The sequence below is a fragment of the Filicampus tigris genome, chromosome 15 (assembly GCF_054856515.1).
Source record: "Filicampus tigris isolate MCC_2025a chromosome 15, RoL_Ftig_1.0, whole genome shotgun sequence".
In the NCBI taxonomy this organism is placed as follows: Eukaryota; Metazoa; Chordata; class Actinopteri; order Syngnathiformes; family Syngnathidae; genus Filicampus; species Filicampus tigris.
The window spans coordinates 9,003,182-9,019,894 of record NC_141231.1 but is presented as its reverse complement, the minus strand read 5'-3'; the positions used below and the strand labels follow the sequence as shown (position 1 = coordinate 9,019,894).

Genomic DNA, 16,713 nt, shown 5'->3' with positions numbered 1-16,713 from the left:
TGCTTGAACTCCTATTTTTTTTTCCCCAATTGTTGAAACTGTTTGGACAAAGCAATTTAAACGTCAACCAGAGTCCTACGCGAAAGCGGTGTAAATAAATATAGAAGCATATGTACGTTTAGATAGGATAGCACCACAGCCCATATCACGGGGCAGTTTTATTGGCAATTAAACATTGTATACAAAAAAAACTTTTAAAAAATTATAAATAAATGTGGAATAAAAACATAAGGGATGCCACTGCAGCATGAGCCTTTCTTGACATGAGGCAATCTCGGTAACGGCTGAGCAGGTGAAGAAATGTAGAAAAATTAAGGAAAAAAGACATGGATGTGTGAGTGCCTAAATAAGTAGCAAAAGTGTTTCAACTGTGAGTGAGTTTGAAACCCTAATCAAAAAACAAGTGGACCCTTGTGGTGAATCATCATTGTTATAAGTAATTTGAGAGTGGTGACTACGATCTACTTTTTTGTTTACCTATTTTAGAAGTAGTAACACGGTGAAAACAACAAGCTGCTGAGTGGTAGTTGATGTCCACTAACACCAAACCTTCAATACACAGCAAATAGCAATAGTTCCTCTTATTTATTAAAACAGCTGATGTTGCTTAAGTATTTTACCCGGAGGTATACAGGAAAAAACGCAATTCCAGAAATTCCTGCTTTGTGATGCCTGGTGAGGTGCAAAGTCCCCGTCTTCTAACTTCCAGAAGTTCGTCGGACAGTCCCGTTATTGTTCCCATCAATCAAGTGAGGTGACTGCTTTGTGGAACACTGTGTCATCAACATAAGTGTACAAATGGAAAGTTTCCATGTTGAGGTATGCAGTTTCATTCCACAGTGGAATGACACCAGCCTCCAGGTGACACATCAGTGACGTGTTCCCCACGCTGGCTAACGGGTGATTCATTCGTGTTGTTGAAGGTGCCGGCGGAGAGTACAAACAGTGCCAACGTTACCACAAGAGCAGGTGGCGGCAACCGCGCGCTGATCACGAGATGCTGCGGGCGCTTCCCTCTTGCTCCGAGGGGTCCGGCCGGTGGTCCGCGTACGGCGACGTGTACAAGAAGTTGCAGCACACGTAAAGCGGGAAGGACAGCAGGCGGCTGTCCAGGTTCATCACCACGTACTCCTGAGAGATGGGGCATTCGTTTTTAACGCCTTGGCCTCACTTCCTGTGAGGTTGGACCACACGCGTACTGACCTGGTCCTTCTCGAGTGTGAGAAGCTGGTAACCGGTGGAGCGGCTGCACAACAGCTTGCCAAGATTGTCAAAGGAAGCCAAGCGTAACCTGGACGAACAATAGCAGAAATTGTACATGGTGATATCGGTTTGTGGTAATAATGGCTCTACCAGAGCTGGGCATTCGTCTATGCCTTAGTCCATCTATAAGTTCCCATCTATATTTCAGACCTGCCCGGTCGGTCCGAGTCAGCCAAATGGCGTCGAGAACGGACTTTTACCGGTACCACGTCACACGCAGGTGCTCCACTCCTGACACGCAGCCAAACAAATAAAAAATAAAACAATGTAAACTTTTCGGTCCCACAGATGCAATGACATGGGCCCCATTTTGTTTTTATTCCACCGATCACCATGCTGTGCATCTGTTGTTTTTTATATTTTTCTTTATTTGGTGGCGTCTGCTTGTGCGGCGCCTGCGTGTGTGAAAATTGTTCTCGACACCGATTGGCTGTCGCCGACGAGGGACGGACTTGGACCATGTGGTCGGCCGGAAATACCGCCCAAAAGTTATAGACGGATGCCCAGCTCTGGTATCTACCTGCCTGCCTACCGACATATCCATCTCCCCTAGTACACTGGATATAAAAAGTCTACACACCTCTGTTCGAATGCCAGGTTTTTGAGAAATCAAAAAAAAAAAAACAGATCAATCATTTCATTTTACCTCCATTAAGGTGACCAGTTACCTGTAAAATGAAAAATAAATACAGTATACAGTATATTTTCAAGAGGTGAAGTAAAAATAAACAGATAATGTGGTTGCAAAGGTTGCGCACACACTCTTATATCCGAGGATGTGCCCAAATAAAGTTAATATTGTTGAGTCCTGTATATAGTTTTGTATAAAGCTGTATAGCTTTAATTTTCAATTTGTAATTTGAAGGTACCATAGGATAAAACAAAACCAACTGCCTACCCTCGTTCATATAAAAGCAGACAATGCACCCACTAAAAAGATAAACCTTTTTAATATGTCAACTATGCTCGCGTGGCCCCTGCAAACCTGTAAGCCAGATGTCGCCGTGGCTGCAGGCTCACAGCGCCCCCGCATGGCTGACTTAGCGTGTTCCTTTTGAAGATGATGAAGCGGTTGGTGTAGGTCACAAGCAGGTCGAAACCGAAATTGAAACCGGTCCATCGCCAGCAGTACTGAGGATTAAAAAAAAAAAAAAAAGAAAATCTATCAAAACACAAGAGGGAAAAAAAATTAAAAAATCCCACTCTTAGAAAGTACAGAGGCTTCAATTAACCTAACGTGTCTAAAATGTGAAGAGAACCTATACAATTACATCGAGACTATGCATTAAAATCCTCATCATGTCATTGCAATTGTGTCTCACTCACATCTCCATCTTTGGTCAGTTTCCTGCCACACCTCATGCTGCTTAACTCAAATTCCTCTTTGTTGGCTTCCTGCGGACTAATGGTGACCAGTCTTGTTAATTCATTTCATGCAGTCAGCTCACTTTGAATACATTCGGCGCGGATTCATCCCAGTCAAACTCTCCTTACCCATTATCATTGTCAAATTCTGTCCGCAACATAGCAAACCACTGCGTTTTGTACACTGCTGTCAACCAATCTGGAAGAGCGGGTAAATTCAAAACAATGTAGTGTTATTAATGTGTGCTTTATCTTGAAATATGTTTGCACTGTTGTTAATCAAATCAAACTAGAATTAGCAATGAAAACGACGTATACCAGGAGGTAAAATGTTGTCCCGCTCCAGGATGCGCGCAGAAGCGAGGTCGTTGACGATATACTGAAGACGTACGTATTTGAACACGGAGCAAAAAGGGCCCCCCTCCTCTGTGTTTAGGAAGGGCTCCCTCTCACACAGGTCTGTAAAGCAAACGGCAAACCCGAAGAATTGTCTTCAAAATATGCAAAAGGAAGGATATTGTTTTCGATCATATGCCATACCGGTCCTGCGCTTGCACAGCCAGGCGTCGGCGTCGGCCAGAAGCTGCTTTATGGGTCCGTCCCACATGGGGTTGAGCTGCAGGAACATCCACTGACGGAAGAGACCAAATAATACAAGAGTGAATAAAAAGACAGTTCATAAAATCAGCGAAGCATCAAAGCAAATGTACACACCTTCTTTAGAGCAGTGTAGACATCCATCTCCACCTGCATGACGAACAGGTCGGACGACTGGATGAGCTGCTCCATCATCTCCGTTCTGAACGAATACAAGTGTGTGAGACCGCACGTATATAACAAGCACTGCAAAGTACGATTCGGTACATGCGAGTGATTGCGCGTGAGCTGAGGCCAACAGCAGCTTCCGCGTGAGTGTGAGCGTTGTTTACGTTACACTGTTTTCCCAGCATTGAAAAGTGCATCGGCAACCGTGCTTTTTGGCTGTTTCTGAAATAAAATCCACCGTAGTTTGCTTCACTTAAGACCACATACCCAATTTCTTTCATCAAGTCCACATTTTGGTGCGTCATGAGGTTGTTCAGTAGCCACTCCAGACATCTGCACAAAAGACACACACCATTAGCAAGTTGAGAGCATTCGGGAATTCTGTAGCACAACACTACATGACAACAATTGTCAGCAACTTTGCACTATTTAACAAGTACTCATAAACAACACAAAAGCTAGCGCATGGCGTTTGCAGGGATGTCACAATATTGGCAATATCGCGATATTAAAATTGCCACAATATATCATAGTGTCTTGTCACAATATTAACAGCAGCTAATCTGTTTAAAAGCCCAGGTTGTTTTCCATTTACGCAGTTCCAGCACCCTCTGGTGGTCAGTTTATTAGTGCGGTTTAATTTGACGACATCGATGTACAGTGGTACCTCTACTTACGAAATTAATTGGTTCTGGAAGAAATTTCTTAAGTAGAAAATTTTGTAAGTAGAGACGTGTTTTCCATGTAAATGCCCTAATCCGTTCCAAGCCCCCCCAATATTCAGACATGTTTTATAAAGCATAAAAATGCATGAAAACATGTAACAAATACATGTTACAATTAGATTATTGCACAATAAATGAGAGTTGCGCATAATGTAAAAAAAAAAAAACAAAGAATAGAGTAAGGAATAAAAATGATGGTCGTTTACCTTTTAATTGCTGTCCTCATCGCTTTTTGCCCTCTTTGGTTCATGTTCTCTCTCAGAAGTGGTTTTTGCCTGGCGTTTTGTAAACAACTAATTTAATAACGTGGCGACTGTCGATACATTATGGTCATATTCCTTGGCGAGATCAACCAAACGCATCCCTTTTTCATACTTTTCTATTATCTCTTGCTTTGTTTGTATGGACAAAAAAAACTATTTTCTCCTTTTTTTCTTTTCCTCGTTTCTAATTCACGTAAAACTATCTGAACACCTCATGGCCCGAGGGGCGAATGACGTTGACGCTGCATCTATCTATTTACATATCGATCCACACACATACGGAAGCGGTCCCTCTTAGCCAATGGGATGCCAGGAAGATGCTAGGCTAGCCAATGGCAGAGCAGCTATGAGTATGTTGCGTTCAGGAAACTCCGGAGCTGCGAGTCGCAGCTCATACTGCTATTATCAGCCCATACTTTTACCTTTCGTATCATGAAATTTCTTTCGTAACTAGAGGCAATATTTTCCTATTGAGGCGTTTCGTAACTTGAAGAGACGTTCGTAAGTACAGGTACCACTGTATAATACCCACGCTAATCGCCAATAGGAGACCATGACTGGCCAAGCCTATTTCTTTGTGAATGCTGTCATTATGTACAAAAACAGAATATTGTGATGTTTTTTTTAATATGAGCTTTTTTTTTCCCCCCCACAATATGGTGATCTTTTATAAAGTATCGTGAGATTTCTATACATCGCCAACCTCCCCACAATATCGTAATAATTATCATATCGTGAGGTTCGTAACGTGATTTGGATATCGTGACATCCCTAGGAGTTTGTCAGCCTTGTTTTACTTTCCACGGCACATTTTGAGGTCAGACTTCTCGAGCTCTGGTGGAAAATAAGCACTGACTTTTTCATGACTGAGTCCAAGCCGTAGATGCAAGAGGACGCGTAGAAGCCGCACACTGTCTTTGCGCTGATGTTTTCCTTCATGGTCTCGCCGCACTGCTGGATCAAACCATCCTACCAACACAACACAACAAAGGCCGGCTTCATCTCGCTGTGCCTTTATACCACAGTAGCGCTAGTTCACCTTCAACAGTCATTCTATTTACTGACCAGCTGTAGCATACAAGCAGCTGCGAGGATACTGACAACCCCACTGGGCTTGATGAGAACGTCATCGCGGTACAAAGATCCAAAGACTACCTGCAGAGCTAAACATACACAAAAGAACATTTTTGTCAGAGTAACACAGGCCCAATCATTGATAAAAAAAAAAGTGAGACTGAACGATAACCAAGATAGCCTGTTATGAGCATTATGCTATCATGCAATGTAATGTATTATGTAAAGATGTAACTATCTCATTGCAGTTTGTTGTACGGTATATGGTATTTGCTTTTATTTTGCTCTGTTTTGCTCTACTGTCTATAGCCGGATCAAAATTACAATTGAGAATTTGTTCCGAAAAAAGTGGTCAACTTACATTGCACTTTTTTACCTTCAAGGAACTGAAAGCGCTTTTACATGTCACTGCATTCATCCATTTTGTCCTCTTTCCATACTGCTGCTCTAAGTTGTAATAGAATGTCTGCTACACTGTGGTAGAGAGGGATCAAATTCCAGCAAAGGCTCTAGACTAAATTGCCCGGCGAATGGCTTGCCAGCAGTCCAGGGCACACCCCACCTTTTCCCAAAAGTCAGCTGGGAGAGGCTCCAGCTCACCAGCGATACCAATAAGGCCAAGTGCTATAAAATAATAGATGGATGAAAGTCTAAACTGCTCTAACACACCATGCCAACATCCTGCAAGTAGCGGCAGAATAAAAGCAGGTGCAAATCCTGTGTAAATGGTTGAATGCCGGAACAGGGGGATAGAAGTGTGAAGTTTCTCACTCAACACTCAATTCTCCTGTAATGTTGTCTTGAAAGAAATCGTTTTGTCCTGTCTTTGATTTAAAAAAATAAATGAATAAAAAACAAATTTTCAACTGTCGTACAACTTCACTTCAGTCGCCTTCTTACCTTCTACGTCAATGTTCTGGTCAGGTATCTCCAGGTTGATTTCCATCATGTTGGACTCCTTCCATGAGCCGCTGAACATGCTGGAGAAATAACCCGACTGGCAGGTGCCAAAAGAAGGCAAGGGTTATGATAAAGGTGACAACTAAGGCTGGATTTACACTGCATGGATGAAGTGGCACAATTCAGATTGTTTTGGCTCTCAAGTGTCACAATTGTGATATGCTTCATTGCAGCAGAAATAGAAAAAAATGAATGGAATCTATATATAGAGATATATCTTCAGAACAGATTCAGCCACCTTCCACAAATAATATTCTGATGCATGTCGGCCATTGCGGGCGCAGTGTATACACACAGATCAAGTATAACCCGACAATGCGAGCTAAACAAAACATGAAAAAATCCCTAAATAAATACACATAGCTAAAACCTACTTAATGATTCAATTACAATGCACTGCACATAAGGTTGGATAAAAATTGTACCTCTAGAAAAGTTTAAAAACAAACACTTTCCAAACAGTTAAGTGTAAATGTATTCATATAGACAAAAATGTTAAATACAACTGAACTGTACTAAGCAGGGATCTACATTTCTCCACAAAAGACGACTTCGGTACAATTCAAGGATGTAGCTATTCGGTTCGATTCGACGATTCAGTGGGATTACGATTTGATATGGCTGTAGCTTCTGTCATGATTATTAATATGCAACAAGTAAAAGCTCTCCAAAGGCCAAACTATCCAAGTTGGTTCATTCAAAGAAACAACAAATCAACAACGTCAAACCGATTTATAGCTGGTGTACACCTCATAAAAGATATACACTATTTATAAGACTATACTTAATGGGCTGCGATACGATTCAAGGATGCAACGATTTTAAAATTTAACGGTTCGATTCGGTTTGTGACATCAAAACTGAATTGAATTGTTTTTATCACACACCTAGGACTAGTGCATGTGTAATATTTTTTCCTCATGTTCTGTATTAATGGCACATGCTTAGATGTTGACACAATCGTAAAACTCATGAAAAGCAGTTAAGAAATGGGGATGTTGTGATTTATTTTCAATGCACATGCATTGCCTTTGATGAGAGCATTGCCCCCGCCAACATTTCCATGACGTAGGCATGTTGCTTAGCTGAGCCGCTACAGCGCACTTGTGTATCTAGGCAAGGTAAGGCAAGTTTAGTCAAATAGCACAATTCAACAAGGAGGGCTTCAAATTGCTTTACAAGCATTGGTAGTGACAAAATATCGCCTGTCTCCAGTCAAGTGGGCATTGCAAATGAGAATATGTTCCTAATATCCTTGCCTACAAAAATAAAGATTAAATAAATTACAAATAAAAAGTCCCACCGCTAAAACAAAAACTATTGTATTATTTCATCCCCTCACCTGACTCATGTGGGTTGTTTCATGTGTTCTGTCAGTGTAAACACAGCCATGTCAGAAGTAGATAGTGGAAGGGGAAAAAAAATTGGATGCAGGGGGTTAAATCATAACTGGGCACTTAGACCAACAGTGTAAATCCAGCCTTCAAAGGCAATTAAAAAATAAGCGTGTGTCTCTTTTTTTCACCTGGCACAGGTACAATTTATGAAGGTTCCACTCTTGTCCCAGCGCGCTGATGCGAATGTCACTGTTTTCTCCATTGAGGAACAACGTTTGATAAATGTAATTGGAGGTGCTTTTCAGTTTCTTCCTGTTCAAGATTGAAGACAAAAAATGCAAGATGACACGTGAGGACAGCTTGCTAATTCACTGATCATGGGCCTGTTAACTTGCCTGCGCGGTGTATCTAGAATGGCGTCGTCGTCCTCCTTGTCATCTTCACAGTCACACTGTGTGTTCCTTTTCCTCTTCCATTCGCACCCATGTTTGCGGCTGCTTTCGCCGGTTTCCTCTGGTCCCTTCGAGGACTGAAATCTGCTTCCCATATTCCCCATCTTTGCCTGCACAATCAGGGCAAACAAGGACACTGAGTGACTGGAGTCCACTTCGGAAAATTAACATTTGCACTTTTTAGACAATGCATCTTACATTTTACTCACTTAACCAAAATACTATAGTAACATGATTTTAGTCCAACATAAGTAAGCTATTTGTTGAAGCAACACAGTGGTTTACTCTCAATCACTTCTTCCAAAACAGGCATTTTCCCTGTATCAGACCAAGTACATTACTATGATAATAGTACGTGGGTTCTACGTGCACAACCTACAAGGACTGAACACCACTTATCCATGCTGCAGTCGGCTAAAAGGTTGCTCTCTTACAAGTCACTGTACATCTATATGATGTTTGATTGAGCATATTCACAACGAACACGTTACTTTACCTTTTGACGAGCACAGGGTCAGTCGGGTAGGTTTGACGTGGACTTTAAAACAAAAACACGTATGTTTATCGCCTCACCCAGCGGGCTGAGGATGGGCTTGCTCCACGAATTACCATAAAAAAACAAAAGTCTCTAACGGCGACGGCCGTCACAAGCCGCGCATTCACGAAAGTCGATAAACTACTTACATGTTGTCCCTACAAAAAGATTTCAAATTCAAACCGAGACGTATGCTTAAGTGAAACACTACTGAAAATCTGTTGTGGTCGTTCTTCTTCTCTTGTTGTCTACGCGTACATTGGAAGCGTCACGCGAGGCTGCCAAGCTCAATCGCGCCTCTTATGTCAGATTGGCAAAGTACACGTGTAGAAAAATAAATAGCATGTTTACAACAAGTACTTTACAATTTTTAATCCGCCGTGTTTGAACATAAAAAATCTAAATTTATCCAGCTCATTAAAGTGTTTCAGCAGCTCAAATTATAAAGCGACTCCATTAATCTTATATTAAAAATTAGAAACCACCAGAAATAGAGCCAAATCCTGCACGATCATAGACTGCTGAATTTGTGGAATGAATTTGTGTTTTCTGCTACGGTACAAAGTGCAAAGCCACAGACGATCAATATTTGGCATCATACCCTTTTATAAAACATTTCTATTTTACATAAAAATGCTTGGAATGAATTTGTAAATAAAAACAATAAATGTAAAACAAACCTTAATGAATGAAAATCCTGTACTGTATATATTTGCTAGCATTCGCCTAAAACTGTTGATACTCTAACCGGATATGACGTAATAAATGCACATTTGGGGGGCGGTTTACAGAGAAACCAGCCAATAGACGACGAGTTTCTCCAAAAATATTCCATGGTCCCGCCCCTGGTCAGTAGACCGTTTGGGTATGCGTGGGACTGTGACACGTATGTTGGTCGTTTTGTTGACTGCACCGGCCAGGACACCTCCACCTGAGGCCAGGACAGTAGACCGAGATTTTTTTTCCCCTGAACCCCTGTCCCGAACAGATTCCGCCATTACTTCTTTTATTTTAACATTTTGAACAATGAAAGCGAGAGACGCGAGTGCAGGTGAGGTTGTTAGCCTGCGTTGTGTTGTAGTTTCAGTCAATGTAATAAACACGGAGAATATTAATAAAATCAACTTGTATTTAAACCTAAAGGTGTAAACCTTATGTAAGATATACGACTTTAATTTAAATACAAGCTCATGCAAGACCTAATGCGTGTGGAGGTTGTTTTGACTTTACTATGATAATATAGGTGCTTTGGTGGGCAATGATGGAGAGCAAAAAACTGCAAAAACCGCTGCAGCACTCAAGAAAACAGACCAAACTGGACCTAAAAGTAAACTGGAGCAGCTCTTCGGCTTCAAGAAGGAGGACTTGACCTCCTGGTCCAGTCTGGTGGCCCTTCTGAACAGGCCAACGGACCCTGCATCCCTGGGCATATTCCGCTGCTTGTTTGGTAACTAGTGATGCTGAAAAATATGGAAAATGATCTACTATATCATAATCTTGTGGGTGTGTGTGCAGGTCTGCTGATGGCCGTGGATATCACACAGGAGCGTGGCCTCAGTCACGTGGACTACAAGTACATGGACGGTAACCCCGTCTGCCGCTTTCCACTTTTCAACTTCCTGAAGCCTCTTCCCATGGACTGGATGTATCTGGTCTATCTGGTGATGTTCCTCGGTGGGTTGTACTTTACATCCACGTCCCTCATCACTCACTAGCACTCCCCTCTCTAGCTTTAGGGGGAAAATCTCTGCGGGGATGGAACTGTTACCGGACAGGAACGCACACATGCAATTTGTTGTTCTTGATCCCCACACCAAGAAATCTCCTGATGCAGTCACCCGTTTTATAATTGATATTGTGAGAGTAAGTTTAAAATGACTTGGGCAATTGTGCTATTAGGCTTAAAGGGGAAGTCAACCCAAATATTTACCTAATAATATGTTCTATGCGCCTCCAATAGTCTTAACACGGCATTGTGATCAATATTGCGTTCATAGGATATGAGTTAAGCAGCAAAATTCACTCGTTCTTAGACACCTCAGGTGGCGGCCCTTTTGCCACTTTCCGTCGACTGAAAATGACATCACAGTTGCTCAGGGCTCAGGTAACGACCAATCATGTCATGATTCTCTCCCTCTCTCAAGGTGCGTTGGGCATCATGCTGGGCTGTTTGTACCGTCTGTCCTGTCTAATGTTCATCTCCACGTACTGGTACATCTTCTTCCTGGACAAAACTGCATGGAATAATCACTCCTATCTCTACGGCCTCATCGGATTCCAACTCACACTCATGGACGGCAATAGATACTGGTGAGTGGTCGCTTTATGTAAAATCAGCTGGGAGGATTTTTTTTTTTTTTTTCAAGTTTATTTTGCTACTTTTTAGGTCACTTGATGGGTTGAGGAGGCCTTCCATCAGAAATGCACATGTACCGCTTTGGAACTACACTTTGTTGAGGACGCAGGTTTGAGCACTGTGGCCATACATTTTCATGCATGTAATCTTTTGAGTTGTCTAATGGTGTTGTCTCTTAATAGATCTTCATAGTCTACTTCATTGCTGGGGTGAAAAAGATGGATGCTGATTGGGTGGAGGGATATTCCATGTCGTACCTGGCGCACCATTGGCTGTTTGATCCCTTCAAGTTAGTAGCATTTAGAACGTGGCGTTGAAGACCGAGCTTACTCGAACTCATGGTATTGATCCTATTTCAGGGTGATTCTTCCTGTGGAGTTGGTGAGTCTGCTGGTGGTACACGGGGGCGGTCTCATGCTGGACCTGAGCGCCGGCTTCCTGCTTTTTTTCGATGCCACGCGTCCTTATGTGATGGTCTTCGTCACCTACTTTCACTGCATGAACTCTCAGCTCTTCAGCATCGGTGAGTTTGTCCCTCCACCGTTATTATTACGACGACTCAAGCGATGATGTTTTTTTTAGTTTGTTCATATACCGTATAGTACTTCATATATCCTCCCATCTACCTTCTATATACACTGTAAAGTATTTTACTTGTATTCAAAAACGTTATTCGTCATCCGTCTGCAGCGTGGGAACCCTTCCGTTGTCCGTCATTCGCCTTTTTTTCCAGGTGGAAAACAATAGTACCCGTCTATAGGCTGGTCCGCCTCTAATTTTAAAGGGCCGTCCGTCGGCGAGTCCGACTAAACTTCCACTAGCATCCCCTACCCCCCTTGCTGGACAATATTTGAACAGAAATAGTGACTCACTGAGTTTTGGAAGCCTGTTCACAGCCTGGTCCCTCACTCAAATCTGTCCCCCACGCAACAACAACTCACAATGTTCTTTCTTTCTTCTTCTTGTTCCCCGCGCTCGCCGCGGCCATCGAAGCCTGACAAATGTTTACAAGAAGACCTCCTGCTAGGCTTGACTGTGTGTGACGTTACCTTCACAGGCATGTTCCCGTACGCAATGTTGGCGACAAGTCCGCTCTTCTGCTACGCCGACTGGCCGAGGAAGTTCTTCGGCCGCTTCCCAGCATGCCTCGGGGGCGTCCTTCCGCTCACTTCAGCGGACCCCCAGCCTAGCTCCTCCTGCGTTTACCACGAGGCCCCCGGCAGCGGACGCCAGCCGACGTCAACCGCCTCCAAATCTCCGAAACTACGATTTAAGCACAAGTTGGCGGCCATTTTTGCTTTGGCCTACATACTGGAGCAGTTTTTCCTGCCTTACTCCCACTTCATCACTCAGGTACTAACACTTCTTTGCATTGACAGCATGTAATAATTTGTTGCGTCGGGCTTCTGGAGCGTCAGTTTACTGTCAACAAAGCCTTATCACTACTCACAGTTGAGCAATGAGGGTCAGAAAGGTCAGAGGCCTGCTGATCGTTTGCTTCTGCCTGTCAGGGTTACAACAACTGGACCAATGGCTTGTACGGATACTCGTGGGACATGATGGTTCACTCCCGTAGCCACCAACATGTCAAGATCACCTACAAGGATGGGAAAACGGGAGACGTGGGATACCTCAACCCAGGGGTGAGTTAGTGGCAAAATAGCAGGTTACTTGACACTTATTAGACATAACAATAGGTACACCGGCACAATATGGTAGCATTTAATTCAAGTGATTTCTTGATTAAATACAAATATATCTTTAGTCATCCCTGCCAGCGATGCACAGTGACAGGCAGAAAAAGTACATGCCCTTCACACTAAAAAAGTCCATTTGTTTGTCAATTGGGACATTATTATCATCATTATTTCAGTATTCATACTTTTTCCTAACACTTTTGGTTTGGTGTTGTGCTGTGAGATTTATCTAATATAAAAATGGATGCCTCGGCTTAATAAAGGTTGGGAAACACTGATTTAAAGGTTTTCAAGTTCTCTCTCTCTCTTATTGAGGCAATTGAAAATCAGCATTATTATGTTTGCGTATGTGATTGCTGAATGTAGTGTACCATCATTTTGAAGCTGCTAAAATGTAATTGTGTGATTGAAATCAGGCCTCATCATAAACACAAGTTTAGTTTAGCATTTAGAGTGTATTTTATACGCTTGTCAACGGGGCACCGGGCCAGACGTTATTAATTTTATGAGAGAGGCTGCGGCCCGGATAAAAATTTGACCATATTTGGCCCCCGGGCCGGACTTTGGACGTCTGTTTTACTCTGTGTGTGTCTGTGTACGACAGGTGTTCACACAAAGCCGGCGCTGGAAGGACCACGGCGATATGCTGAAGCAGTACGCCACGTGCCTCAGTGACCTCCTGCCTCGTTACAACATCTCTGAGCCCCAAATCTACTTTGACATCTGGGTGTCCATCAATGAACGCTTCCAGCAAAGGTAACGCACCATAGCTCAGGACCAAGCAACCAGATCGGTTGGCTTTGTTTTCTTGTACAATTCTGTAATGACTGTTTATTGACTAAAGCAAAATCAAATAATAACATGTGATAATAATCCATCAATTAGCTTGATTAGGTAGCCGTAGGGCTGTGCAATCAATCGAAATTCAATTACAATTTACGATTATTATGCTCCACGTTTACAAAATTGGCATATTGTATAGAACGATTATTAATATGCATTTACATCCAAAGTACTACGTTTGTTTACACACAAGGAAATCATACTTGAATTGATACATTTGCACCTTTTTTTATTTTATAATAACTAAATATATACATTTTGTTTAGAACTTACATAGTTATAGTGTTTCAAAGAATTTAATTTCTCTTTATATTTTTTACGATTAAATATGTTCTTGTTTTGTTCCAAACAATTAATGAGTATTTGAGTAATCGGGATTTCGATTTTTAATCGTGATTAATATTTTTTTTTTCATCATCGAGCAGCCCTAGGTAGTCGGTATGCAAAGATGAAATAGGTACCGGAAATCATGGCTTATTTTGTTGTATGAATGACAACAGGTGTAAACACAGATTTATTGTACCCTCTGGCCTCTAATGGAAGCGCATTTACTTATTCTGCCATTCACTATACATCACTGGCATAGAGAGGTGAGCCAATATTAATTTGTAATTAATAAATAATACTTTTAAGTGAAATTGGATCATTTCCTGCAGTAATGATGATCCCTCACGACACTTTAGTGAGCAATGGCACCCTGATTTGGAATCACTGTTAAGACAGTGCAGGTGTACTTAATGTTGGTTAGTGTGTGTTTTCACTCGCTTTTAATACTCACTCTGACCTCCTCCAAGGATCTTCGACCCACGCGTGGACATCGTCAGGGCCGACTGGTCGCCGTTCCGGCCCAACGGGTGGCTGATGCCCCTGCTGGTGGATCTCTCGCCGTGGAGAAGCAAGTTCCAGGAGATTGAGAGCACTTTGGACAACCAGACCGAGATTGTCTTCATCGCCGACTTCCCAGGTTATACCATCTCCTTGTCTAGTTACCGAACTGCTGCTACACACGTGCGTGTGCTGGTTACCTTGCAGGTCTGCACTTGGAGAACTTTGTAAGTGAAGATCTGGGCAACACCAGCATCCACTTGTTGCAGGGGAGCCTCAGTGTGGAGATAGTGGAGGAGAAGAAGAACTATTCTCTGCAGGCTGGAGAGAACATACAGGTAAAAACAGGAAAAAAAACAAAAACAAAACACAATTACATTGCTGTGTACAAGTATTGGCCTTCATGCGTTGTATGGTTGTAGGTTCCTGCCGGGGCTTACCACAGAGTGTACACGGTGTCAGAGGAGCCATCTTGCTACATGTACATCTACGTCAACACTACTGAGGCGGCGCTGCAGCAGAACTTCACCAAACTGCTGGATCTCCAGGAGCGCATTCGCAACGGGACAGGTGAGATTCAAAGCGATCATCCATCCATCCTATTTAGATCTGTTTTTTGTTTTTTTTTTTAACACAAATTTTGACCCCTCAAAATCTTTTATCTAAAATAACAAACATAAACAACATAACCGAAATCTCCAACTGCACGAGTGACACAATCCACATTGACAGCTATCGATAATTTAGAGTCTTTAGTCAAACCCAGCATATATTGTATGTTTCTGGAGTTTAACTAGAGATAACCAACACGAGCTCAGGGAAAACATGCACACAGACTTGAATTCGTAACCCCAAAAAGAGTTAACTTAAGTCTTACCTGAACAGAAACGGAACCTCTTCCGCCCGAGCTGCAGCCTCTCATGTCGACCGACGACGAAGATGGCGCTGAAGTCAATGCAACCGATCCCGTTGTGAGGCTCTTCCTTAAGAGGCAGCGGCGCATTAAGGAAGTGAAGAAACGCAGAGAGGCTGGCGTGCTGGAACGACTTGAGCGCTTTACCGTCAAGAAGTACTACGCCGTACGACGAGGGTGAGTAAAGCAGGGTACACACAAACTAGATGTCTTTGGTACTACAAGGACTGACCAGTAAAAGGCAGAAACCTGCCACTAGACATCAAGACTGCAGGTAAATACAAAAAAAACCAACATTCCATTTAATTATGTTACTACTGTGAGCTGTCCTGTGAAAAAGACGTATCTCCTATTTTGTAGGCTTTTTTTAAATTTTCACAGTCATGCGATGTCTGTAACGCGTAAACACCATTTATGTAAAAGTAAGATAAGTGTTTTTCACATAACAGCGACGATATGCAAATATCCACCCGGTGTATTGAACCATTTGTCGTTAAACGTTTCCTTTTCTTTTAGATTCTTGATGGCCGCCATTGCAGTGCGAAACCTGGCGGTGGGTCTGCCTCCGCTTGAGCAGCTGACCCAGGAAGTGGCTTTCGCCAACATGAAGGAGCCCGAGGCAGAAGGGAACAAGGACGAGCGGCTTAAAGAAGAAGTTGGTCACGGAGAACTCTAAACATGTTACTGCCGGTGGATCTCCTAGATCTGGAGTGTGTTTGTTGGTACTACTGGACTGTTACTATGGGAAACACAAACACGCACCAAGATTGACAATGGACACTTTTGTACAAGTATTTGTCATTTCAGATTTCTTCCAAACTAGGAAAAGTCAGTATTTTTGCCTAACATGCAATATTACACTAAAAGATCATACTGTTTACTTGGGCTGAAATGGGACCAAATGTGTTTTTAGAGGGAAAGGATTGGAGTTGTGAGATGTGAATTTTGATTCATTTCAGTTGTTGGTCAATTTTCATTACTTTGCTGTGATTCAAGATCAGATAAATAAGCCGATTTTAAACTGTTGATTACCGTATTTCCTTCAAACAGTGGCCACGCATGGTTATATTTGCTCCAAAACAGAGACTACCAGTCATTTTAATTGGTGTATTATTTTTTTTTTTAATTCTTCAGAGGGATTGTAGCACTGGACAGAGAACCTATTAGTGAAGGGGACATTATAAAAAGGTTTAAACACACATGATAGCAAGTAAAAAAAAATACAATCTGATTCCAGTTTGGATTTATACTGGTATATTTTGATACGTCACTAATCATGACAGATTTTGTTTTGTGTAGAAGGGGGATGGAATGAGGCATCACAGTCAACCAGTGGTTAG

At 42.3% G+C, this 16,713-nt stretch overlaps 2 protein-coding genes across 4 annotated transcripts; one reads left to right on the top strand and one right to left on the bottom strand.

Moving 5' to 3' along the window:
* Positions 1–113: 113 nt before the first annotated feature.
* On the bottom strand, positions 114–9,138 carry gmcl1 (germ cell-less, spermatogenesis associated). Of its 3 annotated transcripts, XM_086053734.1 has the most exons (16): positions 8,701–9,138; positions 8,144–8,314; positions 7,941–8,060; positions 6,356–6,452; positions 5,447–5,544; positions 5,238–5,350; positions 3,661–3,726; positions 3,343–3,427; positions 3,169–3,259; positions 2,947–3,087; positions 2,758–2,827; positions 2,590–2,665; positions 2,249–2,394; positions 1,204–1,291; positions 959–1,131; positions 114–773 (listed from the first exon to the last, which is right to left on the bottom strand). In XM_086053734.1, the coding sequence occupies exons 2-15, from the start codon at positions 8,306–8,308 to the stop codon at positions 991–993; spliced, it is 1,497 nt and encodes a 498-aa protein (XP_085909860.1). In that variant the 5' UTR covers positions 8,309–8,314; positions 8,701–9,138; the 3' UTR covers positions 114–773; positions 959–990. The 3 variants fall into 3 exon arrangements, with proteins under 3 accessions (XP_085909860.1, XP_085909859.1, XP_085909861.1); XM_086053733.1 differs by having other exon boundaries at positions 114–1,131; positions 8,701–9,136; XM_086053735.1 differs by lacking the exon at positions 8,701–9,138 and adding an exon at positions 8,403–8,567 and having other exon boundaries at positions 114–1,131.
* A 458-nt stretch (positions 9,139–9,596) lies between these two features.
* Positions 9,597–16,394, top strand: ggcx (gamma-glutamyl carboxylase). Its single transcript, XM_086053838.1, has 15 exons — positions 9,597–9,790; positions 9,983–10,186; positions 10,255–10,413; positions 10,884–11,049; positions 11,126–11,204; positions 11,278–11,384; positions 11,455–11,618; positions 12,153–12,448; positions 12,607–12,738; positions 13,397–13,548; positions 14,430–14,599; positions 14,668–14,798; positions 14,883–15,030; positions 15,346–15,550; positions 15,890–16,394. The coding sequence occupies exons 1-15, from the start codon at positions 9,766–9,768 to the stop codon at positions 16,047–16,049; spliced, it is 2,298 nt and encodes a 765-aa protein (XP_085909964.1). The 5' UTR covers positions 9,597–9,765; the 3' UTR covers positions 16,050–16,394.
* Positions 16,395–16,713: the final 319 nt, after the last annotated feature.

What these genes read in the sequence shown, in the direction of transcription:
- gmcl1 (XM_086053734.1), bottom strand. Translation starts at nt 8,308, where the DNA reads ATGGGGAATATGGGAAGCAGATTTCAGTCCTCGAAGGGACCAGAGGAA. An exon ending in ATAAATTGTACCTGTGCCAG is followed by an intron (nt 6,453 to 7,940) that starts GTGAAAAAAAGA and finishes GGCACCTGCCAG; the next exon opens with TCGGGTTATTTCTCCAGCAT. An exon ending in GAATTTGACAATGATAATGG is followed by an intron (nt 2,666 to 2,757) that starts GTAAGGAGAGTT and finishes GGTCACCATTAG; the next exon opens with TCCGCAGGAAGCCAACAAAG.
- ggcx (XM_086053838.1), top strand. Translation starts at nt 9,766, where the DNA reads ATGAAAGCGAGAGACGCGAGTGCAG. An exon ending in AGCGAGAGACGCGAGTGCAG is followed by an intron (nt 9,791 to 9,982) that starts GTGAGGTTGTTA and finishes ATGATAATATAG; the next exon opens with GTGCTTTGGTGGGCAATGAT. An exon ending in ATGGACGGCAATAGATACTG is followed by an intron (nt 11,050 to 11,125) that starts GTGAGTGGTCGC and finishes GCTACTTTTTAG; the next exon opens with GTCACTTGATGGGTTGAGGA.